At 39.0% G+C, this 21,120-nt stretch overlaps 1 protein-coding gene across 5 annotated transcripts in view; it reads right to left on the bottom strand.

Moving 5' to 3' along the window:
* KIAA0586 (KIAA0586 ortholog) overlaps positions 1-21,120 on the bottom strand; it is a 397,462-nt gene that overhangs the window by 267,993 nt on the left and 108,349 nt on the right. For all 5 annotated transcript variants that reach the window (XM_033951201.1, XM_033951204.1, XM_033951205.1 and 2 more), the window contains one exon: positions 8,533-8,605. In XM_033951201.1, coding sequence (XP_033807092.1) covers positions 8,533-8,605 — 73 coding nt within the window. The remainder of the gene's footprint in view (positions 1-8,532; positions 8,606-21,120) is intronic.

Genomic DNA, 21,120 nt, shown 5'->3' with positions numbered 1-21,120 from the left:
TATGGATTCCCACCCCCGGTCCTCACAACATGCCAGGGGAAGAAACTTTGCAGCTGGCTCCCTGATACCTACAGGGCTGCTACACATGGGCCCCACATCTGCGCATGCCTCTGATGAATCATCAGGCGAGCAGCTCCCAAAGAAACAGACCATGAGCTCCTGAAGTGACACAGAGCAGACTGGCTCAATGAGATTAGCCTGGGAGCAGCAGTCCACCCAGGTGGGACTACATCCTTTCCCCAGTGGAGTAAGCCCAAGAAGGGGACCTCCAAGCACCAAAACCACGCAGAAAAAATGTGAAAACTGATGGCAAAAATACCCCCAAAAAACAAAGAGCAGACCAGAACACACCTTCTGAGTTCACCTGCAGAAGTAAAAATTGAAGAGGGAGCTGTTTTCCACTGCAGAAGAAGAGGAGTTCAGAGATTTAAAATGATACCCCTTCTGCAGATTCGCAACTAGTGGGAAGTTAACAGCTAACATACGGAAACCCATGTCTTCACTAAAGAAGCCATTCACAACAAACTGATAAAATCTAAGGTAAGTCCCTGACTAGAGACCCCCAGAGCGCCCTTCCAAGATTCCATGTGCTGTTTCCTGGGCTCCACAGTGTTCATACATCTGCGCTTCGCCCGTGCACCATCACAAGGCTCCAGAGAGGTCTTATTTCCCAGATAAGGGGTCCTCTGTGATCCCCCAGCCTCAAGGATACCGGGGCTAAGCCCAAGGCTCCCACCCCTCCCTCACGGCACACAATACATGGCTGCTGTTCAGTTGGTCATCCATCGCAAATCTGGCATGATATAGGGGTATTTGCACTGGAGGAGTCCATCCCAAGTGTTTTAAATCCAAATCGAAGGGATTTTGAGACAGATGGAAGTTTTTATTCAAAATTGGGAAAATCCAAGATATTTGCCGTGGCAAAATTGTCACACTAATAGCGGCCCAGGAAACCTCCCTAAAGGATCAAAAAATTCTGATAAAGGGTTTTTAGAGGTGGGAGACCCTAGCTAAAGCCTTTGAAAAACTTAAAAATAACAAACTCTGACTCAGAACCCCCTCCCCCATGATTTTCCCATAGACTTCAACAGGTAGTATTCACTGTCTATCTGTGCTAGGTTAGTCTGTTGCAGCTGTCACAGAAGCTGGAAATAAAGAAGACACTGCCTCTTGCTCAGAAAACCAGTCCACATGCTGGGATCTTCAGGCTGCCAGTCAGATCAAAGCCCAACCGAGACCTCAACCCCACAGATTCACACGCGAGCGGGGAGAGTAATGTAAGCCCTGCTGGACTGAAAGCAGGACCAAACAGCCTGCACTCAAGCACCTAATAAATCAAGATGCAAGCTAGCTTCAAGTGGAACGGACCTCAAGCTGCACAAGATCCAATGCTGGACAGGAACTCCAAGGGTTGCCTTGCCAGCTGCAGATGTCTGACCCAGAGTCTGCATCTTCTCCCAGGCAGAGCTTCACTGGGGACATCTCCAGCACCAAAAAAGCCTTAAATTGGATAAAAACCTGATAGTAATCCAAGAATATTAGAGCAGATCAGAATCACACCTTCTCAACTCGCTTTCACAAAGAAAAAACTGAAAGGAGCTCTACAGCACTGGAGGAGGAGGCAGAGCTGAAGAATGTAAGTTTCATCCTTCCGTAATCAACTCATGAGCTTGGGAATATCACCTACTGTCAAAACTCATATGGCTTTTGCACCAGAAAGGGAGTTGTGGCCACCAATAAGGGTGGTGGCCAAATTTAGAGCCCTTGACATAGAATTCCAGAAAGAAGGCCAGCTTCAGGATCACTGTTCAGTGGCTAGACTAGGTAGTTCTACTAAAATAGGGGAGCAATTTCTAGGTAGTTGTGAAAGAAGGTTCAGGGTGCCAGATTTCCTGCACTGGTTCCCGATTAGCTAAGAGAAAAGGGGAAAAAAGGAACTACTGGGCAAAAGAGATGTCCATCTACATTAGCAAGCGAAAATCCATTAAACTGAAACAAAGCAGTTCTGGTCAAGTAGTTCTTCAAAAGATTCTAGAACTTTGCAGCGCACAAAGATGGCTGGGTAGAGGATTAGCTCTGCTGTGGCAGGCAAATTTTATTAAGATTTTGGCAGTTAAAATTAAAGAAAAGTGAAGGAAAAGAGAGAATTGAAGTAAGAAATGGCTTCAGGTAAAACTAGTAAAAGTAATCTGGTGAATTCAGGAGCAGGAAGTAAAAAAAGAACAAAAATGGATTCGGTATCCCCGACAGCGGTCCCGTTGCCTCAGGAAGAAATTGATAACAGTGATTTGATGAATGAACTTCAGAAAATTAAAGAAATAGTAAGTGATAACGCTAAAAATATAAAAGTTGTGAAGGAGGAAATAGAGAGTCTGACAAATAGAATGCAGGCAGTTGACTTCAAAATTGAGCAGTTAGAAAAGCATGCTGAGAAATCTGAGGCAGAGATGCTGGTGTGTAAAAAAGATCACAGAGAAATAGAGGCGTTGAAAAAGGATTTTGAAGACTTATCAAATCGTGAAAGAAGGAATAATTTGCGTCTGATTGGGATACCTGAGGGGATTGAGCAGAATGATCCTATTCAATTTGTGACTAATTTTATCCCAAAGATCTTGCCATTTAAAAGTTATTTTCCTTTGGAGATAGAAAGAGCACATCGGATACCGATGAAAAGATCAAATAGTCAGAAGGGTCCCCGTCCACTAATCTTTAAGCTGCTAAGACATCAGCAGGTGGTAGAGATTATAAAACTGGCTAAAACAAACAAGGATCTTAAATGCCAGGATTCTAAGATCTTTATAGTACCTGACTTTGCAAAAGCTACAGCCTACAAAAGAAAACAGCTTTTGGATTTAAGACCTAAACTGAGAGCAATGGGAGCAAGATATGGATTGATATACCCTGGTATTATGAGGGTAAATTATGAGAATAAAACTTATAATTTTGAAGAAGCAGGCAAATTACAGGAATTTCTAGATCAATATAATTTGCCTATGGTTTCATGAAAGTATTTAGAAAATGTAATAAATAATATACTTAGATTATTTTTGGTTTATATTTTTGAGTGAAAATTGAAAGATATTTTATAAAGAAGGAAAAAGTGGAAAAAAAGAATAGAAAAGGAGAAAAATATTTTCTAGAAAATTGTTGCAGTTAGGTTTAAGGGGGATCAACATTTCAAACAAGATTTAAAGAATAGAAATGAAAAATTTTAAAGAGACAATAAGAAAAGAAGAAAAGAAAATTTTGACAAGGTAAGAAGAGGGATGGAGCATATAGGAAGTGAAGAAAATATGAGGAACAATTATAAGATTTGGATGGTTTCTTAATGTGAATTTATAATTTGCATTTGAGCGTGACTGAGATAATAATATGAGAACACATAAATGCTGCATTGGAGAAATGTGGGAACTTAGAATATAATAAGATGAAAAATACAAAAGACTATTGATGTAAAGAGAAGAAGATGTGAAGATGGACTGATGGAAATGACGAGCATTATTTAGATTTACAATTTGCATCTGAAATTGACTGAGATATAAGGATGATGTTGCAAAAATACTTTATTGGAGAAAGATGAAATAGCAATCTGCAAGAAGATGGAATAAGAGACTGAAACAGCAGGAAGAAGATGTACAAGTGTTACAGTTGTGCAGAATGGAGAATAGACTGTAATAGATTGAAGATGCAATGAAAATTAATGAGAGTTTTAAAAAATATGAGGTCTGCTTGGTTGAAATGTTTGATCCTTCTTTTGATGTAAGGTTAAAAAAAAAAAAAATGAATATTATAGGATGGAGTGATGTATGTTCCATTGAAGTTGTGAGAAACTTAGGTTAGACAAAAAAAAAAAAATAATAAAATAAAATAAAATAATAATATTAATCTTGGGGGGGGGTATATATTGTAAGAAATGGTTTCCGAAATACTGGGTATATCCTTTTATAAATATATTAGAGGTATAGGATGGAAGAATGTTTGGAAATTTGAATGAGGGGGGAAGTATATAATAAAGAATTATAGTAAATATGGGTATTTAGGGTATTGAAGAATGGATTGACTGCAGGAGAATTTAGTGTTGGTTGTTTGAAAGATTAGAGAAAGAAAAATGAGTATGTTATTGCCTGTGGGGAGTTTATTTTTTGCTCAGTAATATGTGCGTTTCGAAGTTTGCATTTGTGTTAGGGGAGGGGAGGGTGGGGGATGGGAATAGGGGGGCATGGGGAAAGAGGGGAGGGGGAGACTCATATATTGGTTTAAGGAAAAAGAAAAAATGTATATTTTATGTTTGAGTGGATTATATATGTATTTTATATTTTATTTGTAAAATGGGTTTTAAAATTTTTTCTTTGAATGTAAATGGCCTTAATCACCCTATAAAAAGGAAAAAGGTATTGGAATATATTAAACAACAAAATATAGATATATGTTTCTTGCAAGAGACACATTTGTCTGGAACAGAGTCTATGAAGCTGACAGATAAGTGGATAAAACAATGTTTATTGCACCAGCGGTAAAAAAGAAGGCAGGAGTTGCAATATTGATTAATAAAAAATGTCCAGCAACATTTAATATGGTTAAGGCAGATCCTCAAGGAAGGTGGTTACTTGTTGACATGAGCATAGGCAGTAATACAATGGCGTTACTAAATATATATGCACCTAATTCGAATCAAAGTGAATTCTTTAAATCTCTACAACAATTAGTTTTACCACTGGCTACTACTAATTTAGTGGTGGCTGGGGATTTCAATGCTGTTATAGATCCAATAATGGATAAAAAGCCTAGTAGAATAATGAAATCAATGGGATTAGATAATTTGGTACAAGTATGTAATTTAAAAGATATATGGCGTATTCTTCATTTTAATGATCGGGAATTTACATTTTATTCACATGTTCATCAATCGTTCTCAAGAATTGATTATATTTTTGTTTCAGATCAGATGGTACAGCAAGTTATAAAAGCTGACATAGAACCAATAGTAATATCTGATCATGGTGGTATATGGATAGAAGTTAACTTAGTAGATCCAGATATTTCCAAACCTGTATGGAGGTTTGATAATACATAGCTTGCTGATTCTAAATTTTGCACAGAATTTCAAAATAAAATAAATGAATATTTTAGACTTAATGATTTAGAGGAAATTTTGATTGGAATTTTATGGGATGCTTTCAAAGCAACTATGAGAGGACAAATTATATCATATTCTGCATATAAAAAGAAACTGTTAAGAAAACAATATGTGAATTTGGAAAAAGAAATTAAGAATTTGGAATTAAAATTGGTTAATAAATGGGAACAGGAGACATTTCAAATATTGTTAAAAAAAATGTGAATATAATGAAATTTCCTCTGGGTTAGTAAGGAAAGATATTTTTGCTCAGCAGGTGGTGTATTATGGTAGTGCAAATAAGGCTGGAAGATTATTGGCAAATTATTTAAAAGCAAAGAAAAGGAAGGAGAAAATAAGCATAATTAAAGATGAGTTAGGAAATTCTCATTCTCAAATTGGAAATATATTAAAACAATTTTTAAAATATTATAAGTCATTGTATTCTTCGGAGTCTTATTTAAATAAAGAGAAAGATGGGATGGATTTTTTGAGTTTAGTTGAAGGTCCTAAGGTTCCTGATCTATAAAAAGAAGTTTAGATAAACCTATATCATTAAAAGAGTTACAAATGGCATTGAAATCCCTTAGAGTTGGGACCGCTCCAGGTGGAGATGGATTTACAGTAGAGTTTTATAAAGAATTTCAAATTTCCCTATTATCGTATTTATTAAAATTATATCAGGATCAACTGAATAAAGGTTGTATATCAGGCACTATGGCAGAATCTTTAACTATTGTTTTGCCAAAGCCAAATAAAGATCCAACATTGGTTTCAAACTACAGGCCTATATCTTTAATAAATGTAGATGGTAAATTATTAGCTAAGATTTTAGCATTAAGATTGGCTAAAGCTCTTCCGCATATAATAGGAATGAATCAAACTGGATTTGTTGCTCAAAGACACTCTTCTAATAATACTAGACTGGCATTTCAGATGTATTATTTAACAAAACAAATTAATGATCCGGCTTTTTCGGTTTCACTAGATGCTGAGAAGGCTTTTGATCATGTAGAATGGAGTTTCATGTATCAAGCTATGGAATGGTTTGGTACTGGATCCGGATTTATACAAATGATTCAAGCACTGTATAGCTCCCCAACTGCTCGTTTATACATAAATAATAATTTTTCAGATGCTTTTAAATTGCAGAGGGGAGTTAGACAGGGTTGTCCATTATCTCCTTTGCTCTTTGATATAGTTCTTGAACCCTTGTTGTTAGCTATTCGACAGGCAAGGGACATACAGGGTATTCCATGTGCTGGAGTGGAATATAAAGTATCCGCTTATGCAGATGATATCTTGCTTCATTTGAGGAATCCGGAAACAACAATTCCATGTCTACTGGAGGTAATAGATACATTTGGAAAATTCTCAGGATACAAAATAAATTGGACTAAATCAGAGATTTTACCTTTAAATGTGCATTGTACAAAAGGTATACTTGATTCTTTCCCTTTTATTTGGAAAGAGGATGGAATAAAGTACTTAGGTATTTGGCTGAATAAAACACTTGAAGAGACAATGAGAATAAATGAAAAATTTTTATTACAAAAAGTTACAGAGTTGTGTGAGCAATGGAATCCTTTACATTTGTCCTGGTGGGGAAGAGTACAAACTGTTAAAATGATGATTTTGCCTGTGGTTTGCTATCAATTGGGAATGATACCAGTGTTTTTTCAGGGGTCTTTCTATAAAAAATTAAATAGTATTCTGGTTAAATTTATTTGGCTGGGTAAAATTGCAAGAGTGGCTTTAGTGTCTTTGCAAAGACCAATTGAGGAGGGTGGGGTAAATTTTCCCAATTTTTATAGGTATCATCAGGCCTATATCATGCGCCAAGGTATGTATTGGGTCCTCCCAGAGCTTTTGGAACAATTACCAGAGTGGTTAAGGGTGGAGAGATCACTTATCTTTCCACTTAGGCTTGATCTTTTGCTTGGTATAAAAGTGCCTAGAATACGTAAGGACAATAGAGTATTAATGGATACTTGGAAAACATTAAGGTTTGTAGACAAATTAACTACTGATTCTATTTTAAAATCAAAACAACAGACTATTTGGGTAAACTCCAAGATACAAATAGGCGGGTTTAAGGTTGTCTGGAAAGATTGGATTAAAGCAGGTATAAGATCATTAACGGAAGTAATTGATAATGGTAAGATGCTTGAATTTTCACAATTGCAACATAAATATGGTCTGAATAAAAAACAAAGTTATAAGTGGTTGCAATTGAAGCAGGCTATTTAGGTGGGGTTCCCTGAATGGAAATCTTTAAATGATCATTACAGCTTAGAATTCTTATGTTTCCAGGCAGATTTTCTGGGTCACCAGGCCGCAAAGTGGTATAAAATTATATCTAATTATTTGAATAAGAAGCCTAAAAATGGATTAAGAGATATTTGGAGCATTGAGATTAAGCATCAGATTAATGCATCTCAATGGCCAAGTATTTGGTCTTGGAGAATTATAGGTATGATGTCAGCATCTATTAGGCAAACATAGTTCTTTTTGTTGCATAGAGCATTCTGGACCCCTACTAGATTACAAAAATTAGATTGCTGTAAGTCTAATAGATGCTGGCATTGTAAAATTGAAGTTGGAACTCTAGACCATCTTTTATTTTATTGTCCATGTATTCAGGCATTTTGGATATCAATATGGGATCAAGTTAATATGTTGATAGAAAGTCATGTGGCTTTATCCTATGACACAGTGATTTTTGGAATGTGTATGAGGGCCAAATGCCAAATATCTACAGCAAACAATAAATTATTGTTGATTCTTATGGGAGTGGGAATTCAACAGATAACAACTAATTGGAAAGACTGTTCTAGATTGAATTGTAATTTTTGGTGGAACTCAGTTTGTCATATGTATAAGATGGAAAGATTTCTTGCGATACAGAGGGGGTATTTTAAAAGATTTCAAGAGGTGTGGAGGCCATTAATTGAATATTAAAACGAGTAAAGTTTATTCTTTTTCCTTAGGGGATAATATATAGAAATGGGATGGGATGGGAGGGAAAAATATTGGAAATATGTTGTTATGAAAAATAAGGAGATATATGTAATAGGATGGGATATTTATTGTTGTGCATTACTGGGTATAATAAAATGTTTAAAGTGTTTGAGGAAGAAGGATGGGGGAGGGACAGATTTCATGTCAGATTAATTGTATTATCAAAAAGGGATGTATAATTATATATAAATTTGGAAGGAATATTTTATTGATATGGAAAAGGGTGGGAGGTGGGGGGGGAAATAAAAACATGTATAATAATATTGTTTAAGAATACCAAGTGTGTTATGTAAATTAATTGTAATAATACTGTACACTTGTTGAAAGAAATAAAAAGGAATAAAGATTTTAAAAAAAAAAAGTAGTTCTTCAAAGTTTCATACTCAAACATTCACCTGGATTTCCATACTAACTGCTGTAATCCAAGCATCAACTGTCTTCTGGATACGAATTTCCTCTGCTGCATCACTGCAAGATAAGAAAACACAATCATCTGAAGAAGACAATTTTCAAAATGACTTAACCAAATAAATAAAAATATGTTTTAAATTAATCAGCTGTCTGAAAACTACTCTCTGACAAGTATGTCTGCTTTTAATTACTCCTAGAGGTGGCATTCTTGGGAGGCAAACAAAAGAATCTGTCTATACATTTTCTCATCTTTGTGCATAGTACTCACAAACAAAATTCTATTAGGCAGGTGATTATCAAATTTCATAATAGGCAGCTATTAGGGACGTGAAATTATCAAATTTCATAATAGGCAGGTGATTGTGACCATTAATAAAAGATTAGGTTCTTACCTGGATATCATCTTTCTGTTAATATACACAGGAGTCTGTACATTAGATGATCAATCCATGCTCGCAAACTGTTGCAGAAGGGTGTCAAATCACATCTTTCAGGTCCTCCTCCTTCACCAGTGGAATATAGTGCCCTCTTTAATTTTGTAACAAAGCAATCAATCTCCACTATAACAGAAGAGAAGGAAGGGCACGGAGAACTTCCCCAGAGATATCATAAATTTTTTATTCTGCTCTGCAACTCATGAAAAGGAACAATAATTAGCATGAACTTGCAACATAGATGTATCAATGAACCAACCTGTTGTGTGCAAGGAGCACTAACACCTAAGGAGCCCCAAAGCTCAACAAACTCATTACTTTATAGGTAATTTAGTCATACATTTTCATCCAACTGACAGGAGAGGAACTCCAGATCCAGACTATAAAGTTGTCCAAGGCAGAAAGCAGGTGAATTGCAAAACTCACAGGGCAGGCCATATAGTCTCCTGTGTATATAAATAACGAAGATTATCCAGGTAAGAACCTAATCTTTCATTCTGTTACATAAACGCAGGAGTCTGTACATTAGATGACATATCTTTGCAGTGTCAGGCATCTAGGGTGGGACAGATGATCCTGTCCACAAGACCACTAAAGGCAGCATCCTTTTGAGCCACATGTCCAATCTATAGAACTTTGTAAAGGTATGGAGAGTAGACCAAGTAGCTTCCCTACAGATCTCTTTAGGTGGAACTGCCTTGGATTCCATCCATGAAGATGCCACACCTCTGGTCAAATGAATGTCAATGAAATTGTCAAGCAAATCCATCTGGTGATAGAAGCCTTGGAAGCTGGTCTGTCTCATCTTGAGTGACTGGTTAGAACAAAAAGATGGTTGGAAAGCGAAAGTCATTGGTCCTTTTCAGATAGTGGAGTAAGACTCTTCACACATCCAGCCTCTGCAATAGTTTATCTTGCTTAGTCAAGTTTCAAGTTTCAAGTTTATTAAACATTTGATGGATCGCCTATTAAAATTGCTAGGCGATGTACATAATCCAGGTAAAGAAACAAAGAAACTAACATATTAACCAAATTACATAAAGTATATACTTGAAATGGGAGGAAAGGAATTAAAAAGTTACAATCTTGGGTTTGGTAAAAAAGGTAAAAACAAAAGGTAAGGGGTTTAAGATCCAAAGCACAATTTAAGAAGAGTCCCTAAAACAAATAAATTTCAAGTGCTAAAAGCGTCATTGAATAAATAGGTTTTTAAAAGTTTTTTAAATTTTACGATGTCGTGTTCAATTCTAATATACTGAGGAAGCGTGTTCCACCATTGTGGTCCCATTACTGTGAACATGTCTGCTCTCCTAGTTCCTATAATTTTCAAGGAGGGTATGGAAAGTAGATTTTGATCAGATGATCGAAGTGAGCGTTGGGTTTTGTAAGGGATTAATGATTTAGAAATAAATTGTGGTTCATTAGTTGCTAAAGTTTTAAAAATAAGAAGCATTATTTTAAACGTTATCCTATGGCTGAGCATCTTTTAGTAATGGGGAAACATGGTCGTATTTTTTCGCGTTATAAATTAATTTTATGGCCGTATTCTGTATTAACTGCAGTCTTCTTTTTTCTTTCTGCGTGATATTAATAAATAGAGCATTGCAGTAATCGATTTTTGATATTATTAAAGAGTGAATAAGTATTTTTATTGAAGTAGAACTAAGAAATTTGGCGATTGAGCGAATTTTACGTAATTTAAAGAAACAGTTTTTGACAATAAGTGAAATGTGTTCGTGGTAAATTAAGTTATCATCTAATACTACGCCTAGAATTTTGACCGAGGATACCAGATTAAGCGGGACGTTATTAAGGATGAACGGTTTTGAGAGTATTATGTCTTTTTCCCAATTGAATAACATTGTTTTGGTCTTGTTGATATTTAGGGCCAATTTGTTTGAATTAAGCCAATTTTGGATTTGTTCCAATTTAAGGTTGATAGATGTAATTTCAATGTTATTTTCTGGGTCAAGAGGGTGAATGAGTTGAATGTCGTCTGCGTATGAAAATGGAATGAAGCCTATGGACTGACAGATTCCTAATAGTGGTGAAAGAAAAATGTTAAACAGTAGAGGGGACAAAATGGATCCTTGAGGTATTCCATATGATGTAGAATAAGAAGTAGATTCTTCATTATTGAATCTGACAAAAGAAGTACGGTTGTCTAGATAAGAAGTGAACCAGGCGAGAACTCTCTCATTTATTCCTATTTCTTCAAGCCTTTTTAAGAGCAGATCATGGTCAATGATATCAAAGGCGGCAGAGATGTCTAAAGAGAACAGAATGACTGATTTGTGGTGGTCTAGGTAGTATTGAATATTTGAGGTTAAACCTATTAAAGAGTATTCTGTATTGTGAAATTTTCTAAATCCTGTTTGATTAGGATGTAGTACATTTGTATTTTCGATGAAATCAGAGAGTTGGTTAAAAATCAATTTTTCTATCAGTTTCGCTATAAATGGTATGTTAGCAATCGGACGGTAGTTAGAAAGTTCATTAATACTAGTTTTGTGATTTTTGAGAATAGGAGTGATTAGCGCAGTCTTCCATTGTGGTGGAACTGTAGATGTATGTAAACTCTTCTGTATAAGTGACAGTAAATGGTCCAAAGTGTGAAAAATGTTTTTTCAAATAAAAAGGTGGAATGATTTCAGTTCGGGAATTTTTTAGGTTTACTTGTTGAAGAAGAGATTCAATGTCTTTGAGTAAAGGAATTTTAAAATTTGAACATCTTGCTGTTGGTATGAGTTTTGTTTGATCCAAGTTAGTAGAATTGTTTATTGTATTTTGAAAAAATGAATTACGGATATTATTAATCTTTTGTATGAATGCATCGGCTAGTTCTTGAGCTTTTAATGTTGATTTTAGAGTGGAGTTATGTATTTTATTTTTTGGGTCTATTGATTTTAAAATGTTATAGAGTGTGGAAGAGTTTGAAAAGCAGGCAAACAAACCTCTTGGTTGACATGAAAGGCTGATACAACGTTCGGTAGAAAGGAAGGTACCGTATATAGCTTCTGAGACCCTGAGGAAGGGCTCTCTGCAGGAAAGAGCCTGCAATTCCAAGATCTGTCTCACTGAGACTATTGCCACCAGAAATACCATCTTCACTGTGAGATCCAAAAGGGACGCTTCTTGGAGAGGCTCAGAAAGGCCCTTCAAGATCATATTAAGACTACAGAAAGAAAAGGGCTGATGCAACGGAGGCCAAAACCAGAGCACTCCCTTCAGAAACCATGTCACATCGGATAAGATGCCAGCGATAGCTTTCCCCCTTGGGCTCGTAAGCACGAGAAATCTGCCACCTGAACTTAGAGAGACACCACTGCTAGGCGTTTTTCTAGTTCATCGTGTAAAAAGGCCAGGATCACAGGAATTTGTGCCTCGAAAGGTTCCACCTGATCTTTGGTGCACTAGAGCTGGAAAGCCTTCAAGGCCTTGGCGTAAGTTGCAAATGTCGATGGCTTCTTTGCTCAAAGAAGAGTCTGAATAACCCTTGTGGTTAAGGTCATGTACTGAAGAGCCATGCCATAAGACCAAAGCACTCCAAGTTCTCCATGGGAATTGATCCCTGACTGAGAAGCCTCATATAAACTGGAAGTTTCATGTATCTGTCTTGTTGAAGGATAGTGATTCTGCACATTAAAAGGTAAGTGAAAAAGACTTTCTGTTGTAATGTTTTATTTGAAATAGTTTATTTATAAACTATGAAACAACAGTAAGTGAGAAGCAATACATGAAAGAGGAGGTGATAATAAGGGCCAAGTATTGATATTATTACCCATTTAACGTTGGAATGACACAATCAGTGTCAAATCAAGTGGGTGTTGGAGACCTGTACTGGACACTCGGAAGTGGGGTGGTTTGCCATTGTGGATATTCACACAGGGATCCCACAGCCTGCATTCAAGCCTCTGATAAATCTGGCTTCCAGGGGAATGGACCCCAAGCATCGAAGAAGCACAAAGCAGGCTGGCTCAACAGGTACACTTGGGGATTGCCCTGGAAGCTACAGTCTGCCCTTGCAGAGTCTGCGTCATCTCCCAGGCAGAGTAGCCTCCAAAATGGGGTCCTCTTAGCACCAAAGTTCCATGAACTGGAAGAAAAATACCCCAAAATAATAAAACTGAGCAGCAGAACATAACTTCTATGTTCACTTGGTTAAGGAGGAGGAGCTAAAAGATATGAGTGACACCCTTTTGCAACAGTTCACGAGAATGGATTGATCACCTAACACACAGAATATACAATGCTCTCAGTATTTTTCAAAGCAAAAGTACATATGCACTCTCACTTTGAAAGTCAGTGCAAAGATGAAGGGTAAAAATATGTGTGGCTCTGTTCCAATAAAGATGTTTTGAGAAAGAGGTTAGGTTCTTACATTGCTAATATCTTTTCTAGTAGATAGGTGTGTCATTCTGGACAGTAGGGTATTCTCCCTATGCTCGCGAGTCGTGCTAAAGGAATCCATTCCAGGTTTTCAACTCCTCTTCCTTCCCCAGAGGGCTCTGCTGCCCCCTTCAGTTTGTACCATAGCAGGCGATAGCCCTATAGAGCAACGCGTAAGAAATCTGTTCCGCTCTGAAAGCAAAACAAACATGTTACACATTATAACTGAACAATCAAATCATCAAAATAACCATTCCAATCACAAACATTTATGGAGCTCAAGAATTCCTCCAATGTGTTATTGCAATAGATAATTCTTCATACCCTTAAAGTTTTGACTGACATTAAAATCTCAGTTTTGACTTAAACTTCCTGATTGAGACAGTAGGCAGGCAGAGAAATACTAGCAGGGTGGGGTTCCAGAATGACACACCTATCTACTAGAAAAGATATTAGCAAGGTAAGAAACTAATCTCTTTGTCATTCTGGACAGTAGGGACATGCAAAAGCAGTCCCAGAAATCTAGGAAAAATTGCGCTTTCTCATAACACTGAGGACCCAAAGACAGTGTCCTCCCTTGCTGCCATGTCCACTCTGTAGAACTTGGAGAACATATGTATAGAGGACCAGGTAAAAATCTCCTTGGGTAAAACTGCCCAAGCTTCCACCTGCGAAAAGATAATGAAGAGATAATGGTTACTGAGGATGGGCAGACTAGATGGGCCATTTAGCCTTTATCTGCCATCATGTTTCTATGAAAAAGTCACACTTCTTGTGCTTTCAAGGAGACCGGCAATTGCTTGCCACAAGCAATATATGCTGCTGAGATTGCTGCTGAGATGGCCATCTGAATCCATCTTGAAATGGTAGCCTTAGATGCAAGTCTATCATGTCTAGCCTGACTGGTGAGCATAAATAGATGGTCCAACAGTCGGTGAACATGCGGGGTGACGTTGCCAACCCAAAGGAAAGTGCCGAGAACTGATGTCTTTCCACCACGTTATCTCAGAAATATGGGAATGTGTAGGCAGGCTTCCATCAAGTCTAGGGAAGCTAGAAATTCCCCTTCACTTCGATGACTAATTACACGATTTCTATGTGAAAGCGTGGAACTTTCAGGGTCTCATTGACCTGTGTGGGATCCAGACTGGGTCTCCAGTTCTCTGAGCCTTTCTTGGACATGACAAAGTATATGGAGTATTTGTCTGGAACTGATTTTTCTTGCAGTACTGGCTCTATGGTCTGAATTTTTAGAAGTCTCTGTACTGTTACCAAGACTCTGTATGACCTTTCTGGTCACCCCACCATGGAGTCCACAAACCAGTCTCTGTTAAGGGTTGGGTGAATTGAGCATGCACCCTCCCCAAATGATCTCCAGAATCCAGCGATCTGATGAGATCTCTGCCCAGACTTTCACATATGCCAAGAGCCTTTCTCCTATCTTCAGGGGAAAGACTTCAGCTCTGGAGTCATTGCACTTTCTTGGAGGCTGCTGTGGGCCGAGAACCTGATAGGATCTCTGAGATGAGGTTCCTCCTGAGTAATGTTGAAAGTGCTTGGAATTATGAAAATTAGACCACCCAGAACCTCTAGAGGTTCGCAGTCTACTATCAGGCAGAGATTTTGGCTGACAATCTGCCACGCTGACCATCAGATCATCCAGACCTCTTCCAAACAACATCTGTCCTTTGAAAGGAAGTCTGAGTAGACTTGGAGGTAGAATCTCTCACCCACTGTCTGATCCAGAGCATTCTGCGGGCTGAAATGGAATAATCCAAGACTTTGCTCATGACTGTAATGATGTCATAGAGAGCATCAGTTACATAATCCAGCCCTACTAGCATAAGCTAGGGCAAAGGCTTGTCCTCTATTAGGGTGAACCCATGCATCTTGGTATGACAAGATAATCAACACACTCAATATTCTTGGGAATAATAAATATATAAATATAAATTTTCTGTTCTAGTTAACACCTTCTACAAAAAAGAAAATCTAATGTAATAAAATATATTAAGAGTATAAATGATAGTGCTCAGTGAAAGCCATTCAGAACTTCAAGGCATGAAGAGCACGGGACTCTACCAGTTCTGACTTAAATCCATCATGGCACTCCTCCCTTCCTACCACTATAACTTTTAAAGATTTCAAAAAGCTAAAACTGAAACTGTAAATTTATATAAGTATATAAGTAGAGGAGTACTTATCTCAGCTGGTGTGCTTTGTGGTTAAGGAGCCCCGGCTTCTGCTTCAAGTCCAATCAAGTGCTCAGTGTTCCCAACCATTCAAAAATCAGAATTGTGAATGTTTGCTAGCGGGGGAGCCACTATGAAGTCTTGAGAAGGACTCGTATCCAATGTGTGGCTGTTTACAGTTCGTAAGAAAGTGCTGAGTTAATCTTCCTCTTGAAAAAGCTAAAGAGGGGAAACACGTATTGTGTTACAGAGGAATTGGACTACACATACTGTGTCGAGGAAGTGAGGAAGTTGAAGGATTAACAGAATATTATATGGATTTTTATCTCATGGATTGGTTGGATTGTGACTTTTTTGTATTTTTTGATTTTTGTTTTTCGTGTGGGGATTTTTGAATGGTTGGGAACACTGAACACTGAGCACTTGATTGGACTTGAAGTAGAAGCCGGGGCTCCTTAACAACAAAGCACACCAGCTGAAATAAGTACTCCTCTACTTATATACTTATATAAATTTACAGTTTCAGTTTTAGCTTTTTGAAATCTTTAAAAGTTATAGTGGTTGGAAGGGAGAAGTACCATGATGGATTTAAGCCAGAACTGGTAGAGTCCCGTGCTCTTCATGCCTTGAAGTTCTGAATGGCTTTCACTGAGCACTATCATTGAATATTTATACTCTTAATATATTTTATTACAACATTAGATTTTCTTTTTTGTAGAAGATGACAAGAGAATGCCACAAAAGAGCCTGCTGCAGCTGCTTTGATCCCTAAGGTCAAAGCTTCAAAATGCCTTTCTAGGATCACATCCAATCTGTGATCCTGCATATCCTTTAATACTACGCCTCCCTCACTTGGGAAGGACATGTGCTTGGTTACCTGAGCAACCAAAGAATCCACTCCTAGGCTGAGCAAACATCTGTTGAAACTCCTGTGCCATAAGATACAGCCTAGTCATTGTCTTGGCTAAGACCCTCAGGAGCATCTCACTGCTCCATGACTTAAAACACTCATATCAGAATGCCAGGGAAAAGACATGGGCTGCGCTGTCACTCCATTCAGGATAGAACACTGAGTGGGAGGAGCCTGCTGGAAGTCTAACTGCAACTTCTGCAGGAAGTCAGTAATGAGCTCTAAAAGCTCCAATGGCTTGAACAGCTGGCATACTATGGAATCTTCCCCTTCGTTGAGGGCCACCATTGCATCCTGCGTACTTTCTCCTGTTTGCGACCCTATAACACCCAGCAGGGAAGACTTGCTCTGTGACCCCTCTCTGACCCCTCGCCTTCCAAATCCCTGTCAGAAAGGTTCACTGGATCCTGGTCAGCCTATGCCAATTACCCTGAGGTGCCCTGGGAGCCCAAGCTCCTCTGCGTGACCCCTGGCTCACAGCCAGACCTCAGATAAGGATCCTGGCTATCCAAATAAGCTCAACAAACAAAAAAAACCAACAGGACTTGCAGTAAAAAGACAACAAAGAAAACAAGAACAGTACTGCAAGAAAATGTACAGGGTAGAGGAATTTATTTAAAATGACAAAAACAAAAATCTAAAAACAAAATGAATAAACTGCATAAAAAGTATGTATCCAAAACAACTGGTCCCAATATTCTTGTGGATCCAAATAAGCTCTCCACATCAAATTAACAAATTCAGGAGAAAAGGCTTTACACTAGGTATCACTGAGTCCCCTTTAGGTAATTCCACCTAACATCTCTTAGGCTCTGCAGCATCCGAGCTCTAACGCTTAGGTACACCACTGTTCTGGGGCTCCGGTAAGGATTTTCTTCCAGTAAACAGGCCTCCCAAAGGATCCTCAGTTCTAGAGACCAAAGGGAAGACTAAGCCCCCCTTCACATGAGTGGCACTGGAGATGCATGTAGAACTTGGTTGATCCTGCTAAGAACCTGGTTGAACCTGATAAGTACCATTTGCAATACATAACAAGGTGAAAACAAATCAGCAACTGGTGTGCAACCTGCACAATGAGAGATTGACAGGATACCCACTAGATTCTTTAAAATGGCAGTCACGTCCTCTATCTTTGTCAATACTGGATAAAGGAAAGAAACAAGACATCCAGATTCCTCGTCATGTTTGAGCCAATAAGCTCAAAAGAAGCTTTCATCAACTGGGTGAGGATGACATTGAAGTCCCATGACACTGTGGAACTTTTGATAGGGGGCTTAATGAAAAGCAAATCTCTCATAAAACGGACAACTAGAGGCTGTACACAGATGGCTTTACCTTTTATAGAGTGAGTTAAGCTCCAACTGTACCAAGGTAAACTCTTAACAGAATTGGTCATGGGAGCAGACTCAGAAAGATGCAGAAATTACTTGAGCAGTTTTTGCGTAGGGCAGGAAAAAGATCTACTGTAGAGACTTGCCCTACACCACTGTTCTTCAACCGCCGGTCCGTGGACCAGTGCTGGTCCGCAGGAAATTTCTGCCGGTCCGCACAGGGCCGGCAAGATTGATGAACTTCAATTTCCTGCTGATCCGCACAAAGCCGGAGAGATCAACGAGATGTAATTTCCAGCTGGTCCGCGCAGGGCCGGCAGGATCATGAGGGAGCTTCCGACAGTGGCTTTCTCTCCTCCCAGCAACTCTCCTTACTTACCAGCACAGCGATTCAATAAGGCAGCCTTGGGGTTTTTGCTGAGTCGCAGCCACCTCTGATGATGCAACTTCCTCTTTCCTCAGAGGCGGCACAACCCATCAAAGGACCCGAGGCTGGCTTAGTGAATCACTGCGCTGGCAAGTAAGGAGAGCTGCTGGGAGGGGAGAAAGCCACTGTTGGAGGCTGGGAAGCTGCTGAGCAAGGGAAAAAAAAGGGACAGCTGCTACTGGACCTGGAGGGAGGGAGAAGGAGAGATGCTGCTGGGAGAGGAGGAGGAAAAGGAGTCTGGGAAGCTGCTGGACAAAAGAAAAAAAGGGACAGCTGCTACTGGACCTGGAGGGAAGGAGAGATGCTGCTGGAAGGGGAGGAGGGAAAGGGAAGGGAAGAGAGTTACTGCTGGACAGGAGGAGGAGGGCAGGGAGAAGGAAAAAAGGAAAGGAACAGCTGGCAGGGAGATTAGAGGAGGGGAAGGGGAGAGACAGGCATGAGAAAGTAGAGCAATTGATGATGGGAAGGGTTCTGCAGAGAAATAAGCAGAGGGGGACAACAATGCTAGATCTGGTGTAGGAGAGATAAAAATGAAGAGAGCAGTGAAGCTGGAATGAATCATGTAAAAAAGGAGAGAGGGGGCACAGGCTGGATGGAAAGGAGAGAGGGGCATAGAAAGAAGACAGATACCATATTACATTACATTAGTGACTTCTATTCCGCCTATACCTTGCAGTTCAAGGCAGATTGCAAAAGAGCTGACTGGACATTTCAAATGAAGATACAATATTTTTTTTTTTTTTAGTTACAAAAGAGGTGAAAAAACTAGATAAATTCCGAAAGAACTTGCAATTGGATAGTAAGATGACTGTACATTACTAGGTAATATAACTTGAAATTGGATAGTAAGATGACTGTACATTTCTAGGTAATATAACAAATAGGTTACAGTTATGGAAGGGGGGAGAGGGTAGACAGTGGATAGAAGGGGCAGATGCTGGATTGAAGAGACAGAGTGGGCAGACGCTGGAAGGAAGAGAGTGAAAAGAAGATGAAAGCAGAAACAGAGACGACAAAAGGTAGAAAAAAATAATTTTATTTCTATTTTGTGATTAGAATATATATCCTGCTAGAGCTGGTGTTAGACATAACTGGGGATTGCAAAGCCTAGGCAGTGCTTCTTTAGCTTCTAGCTGGCTTAGGACTCTCTCTGACCAGGGGGCAGTTGCCCTAGTTGCACTCCCATAACACTATTCCTGTCATGTGTGACTGTGGTATTCTGTTAGCATGATATTTCTGTGTAGCATTCTGTAATAATTTGGCTTATTCAGTTTTCTTGATAGTAGAGGGATATATGTGAAGGGGAGGGGAGACAAGGATTTTGTTGATCCTTGCTCTGTTTATTTGTATTTATAAAATGACAATTGTACAGAATATTGTTTCTTTTTATACTTTAATAAAATACATTCAGTATAAAATCATAACTGAGGCTTGTGCGAATGGGATCAGATGATTTGCGGGAACCAAGCTCGTGGAGATACGGCTGAAACGGGGTTTTTACATTTCAGTCCTAGTAGTTTGCTGGTCCACAAAATAATTATTTTATTTCCGCCGGTCCTTAGGTGGAAAAAGGTTGAAGAAGACTGCCCTACACCAAACAGCAAACCTGTTCCATTTGAAATTATATGACCTTTTAGTGGAATATTTCCTGGAAGCAAGCAGGACACAAGAAATACTCTCATGCATTTGAAGGAATGCAAGTTCTAAGCTCTCAACATCCAAGCCATGAGAGTCAGAGATTGGAGGTTGGACTATAGAAGAGTGATAAGTGTTCTGAGTGATGAGAGTAGGAAAACACTCCAGCCTCTACACATCTTCAGAGCACAACTTCAGAAGCACAGGGAACTATATCTTCTTCAGTCAATAAGGAACAATGAGGCTCATGGTTCCCCTGTTCTACTTGAGTTTTGACAAATCCTCCCACTAGAGGTATGGGAGGATTTGCGTACAGCAGGCCTTGCCCCCAGCCGAGGAGAAAGAGATTTGATACTAGTCTGCAGTGTGATCTGAGCCTGGCGCAGAAGCAAGAGACTCTGTTGTTGAGATCAGTGGAAAAGAGATCTACTGAGGGGGTGCCCCAAGTACGGAAGATCTTCCAGGCAATGCCCAAGATGAGAGACCATTCATGTAGCTGTATCACCTCATCAGTCTGTCTGCCACACTGCTGTCTTTCCCCACCAGGTATGTGGCTCTTAATACCATGCTGTGTCATGTGGCCCACCACTACATCCCAACTGTCTCTTGCTTGTTTATATAGTGCATCACAAATTGACAGTCCATTTGAATGAGCTGCATGCCTTTAGAGAGATTCAAATGGTCCTAGGTTCTAGGAGGTAGATATGAAGCAGGCCAAAACTAAGTGTGAAGCTGTCCACATGAGCTCCCCAGCCCAGTGTGCTTGCATCTGTTATCAGCATTTTGTGTGGAGAGAGAATTTGAAATGGAAATCTAAAAAGCAAATTAGGCCAAACTGTCCACCACAAGAATGACTCCATCAATTTCAGAGTGACAGAGTTGACATCCCAGAGGTCTGATACCAATGAAAGCTAAGTTTCACATTGAATGGAGATGTGCCATTGGTGTGACATGTACTGTGGAGGTCATATGGCCTAAGCCTCAAAATCTGCTGTACTGTGACCTGCTGGTTCTGTCAAGCTTGATAAGCAATGCTGACAGTGGCATCAATACGGGCAGATGGAAGGAAAGCTTGATCCTAAACCTTGTCTAGCAGGACTCCTATAAACTCCAGTTTTTGCACTGGGTTATACCAAGGGAATCCTCCTATGAAAGACCCTCTGGATCCACATCAGACTTCCAGAAGCAGTCCATATCAGACTCAACAAAATACTCTTCATGAGAAGGCCGAGTCCATGCCTACCTCGGTCTACT

The sequence above is a fragment of the Geotrypetes seraphini genome, chromosome 7 (assembly GCF_902459505.1).
Source record: "Geotrypetes seraphini chromosome 7, aGeoSer1.1, whole genome shotgun sequence".
Lineage (NCBI taxonomy): Eukaryota > Metazoa > Chordata > Amphibia > Gymnophiona > Dermophiidae > Geotrypetes > Geotrypetes seraphini.
This window is presented reverse-complemented; position numbering and strand designations above follow the sequence as displayed.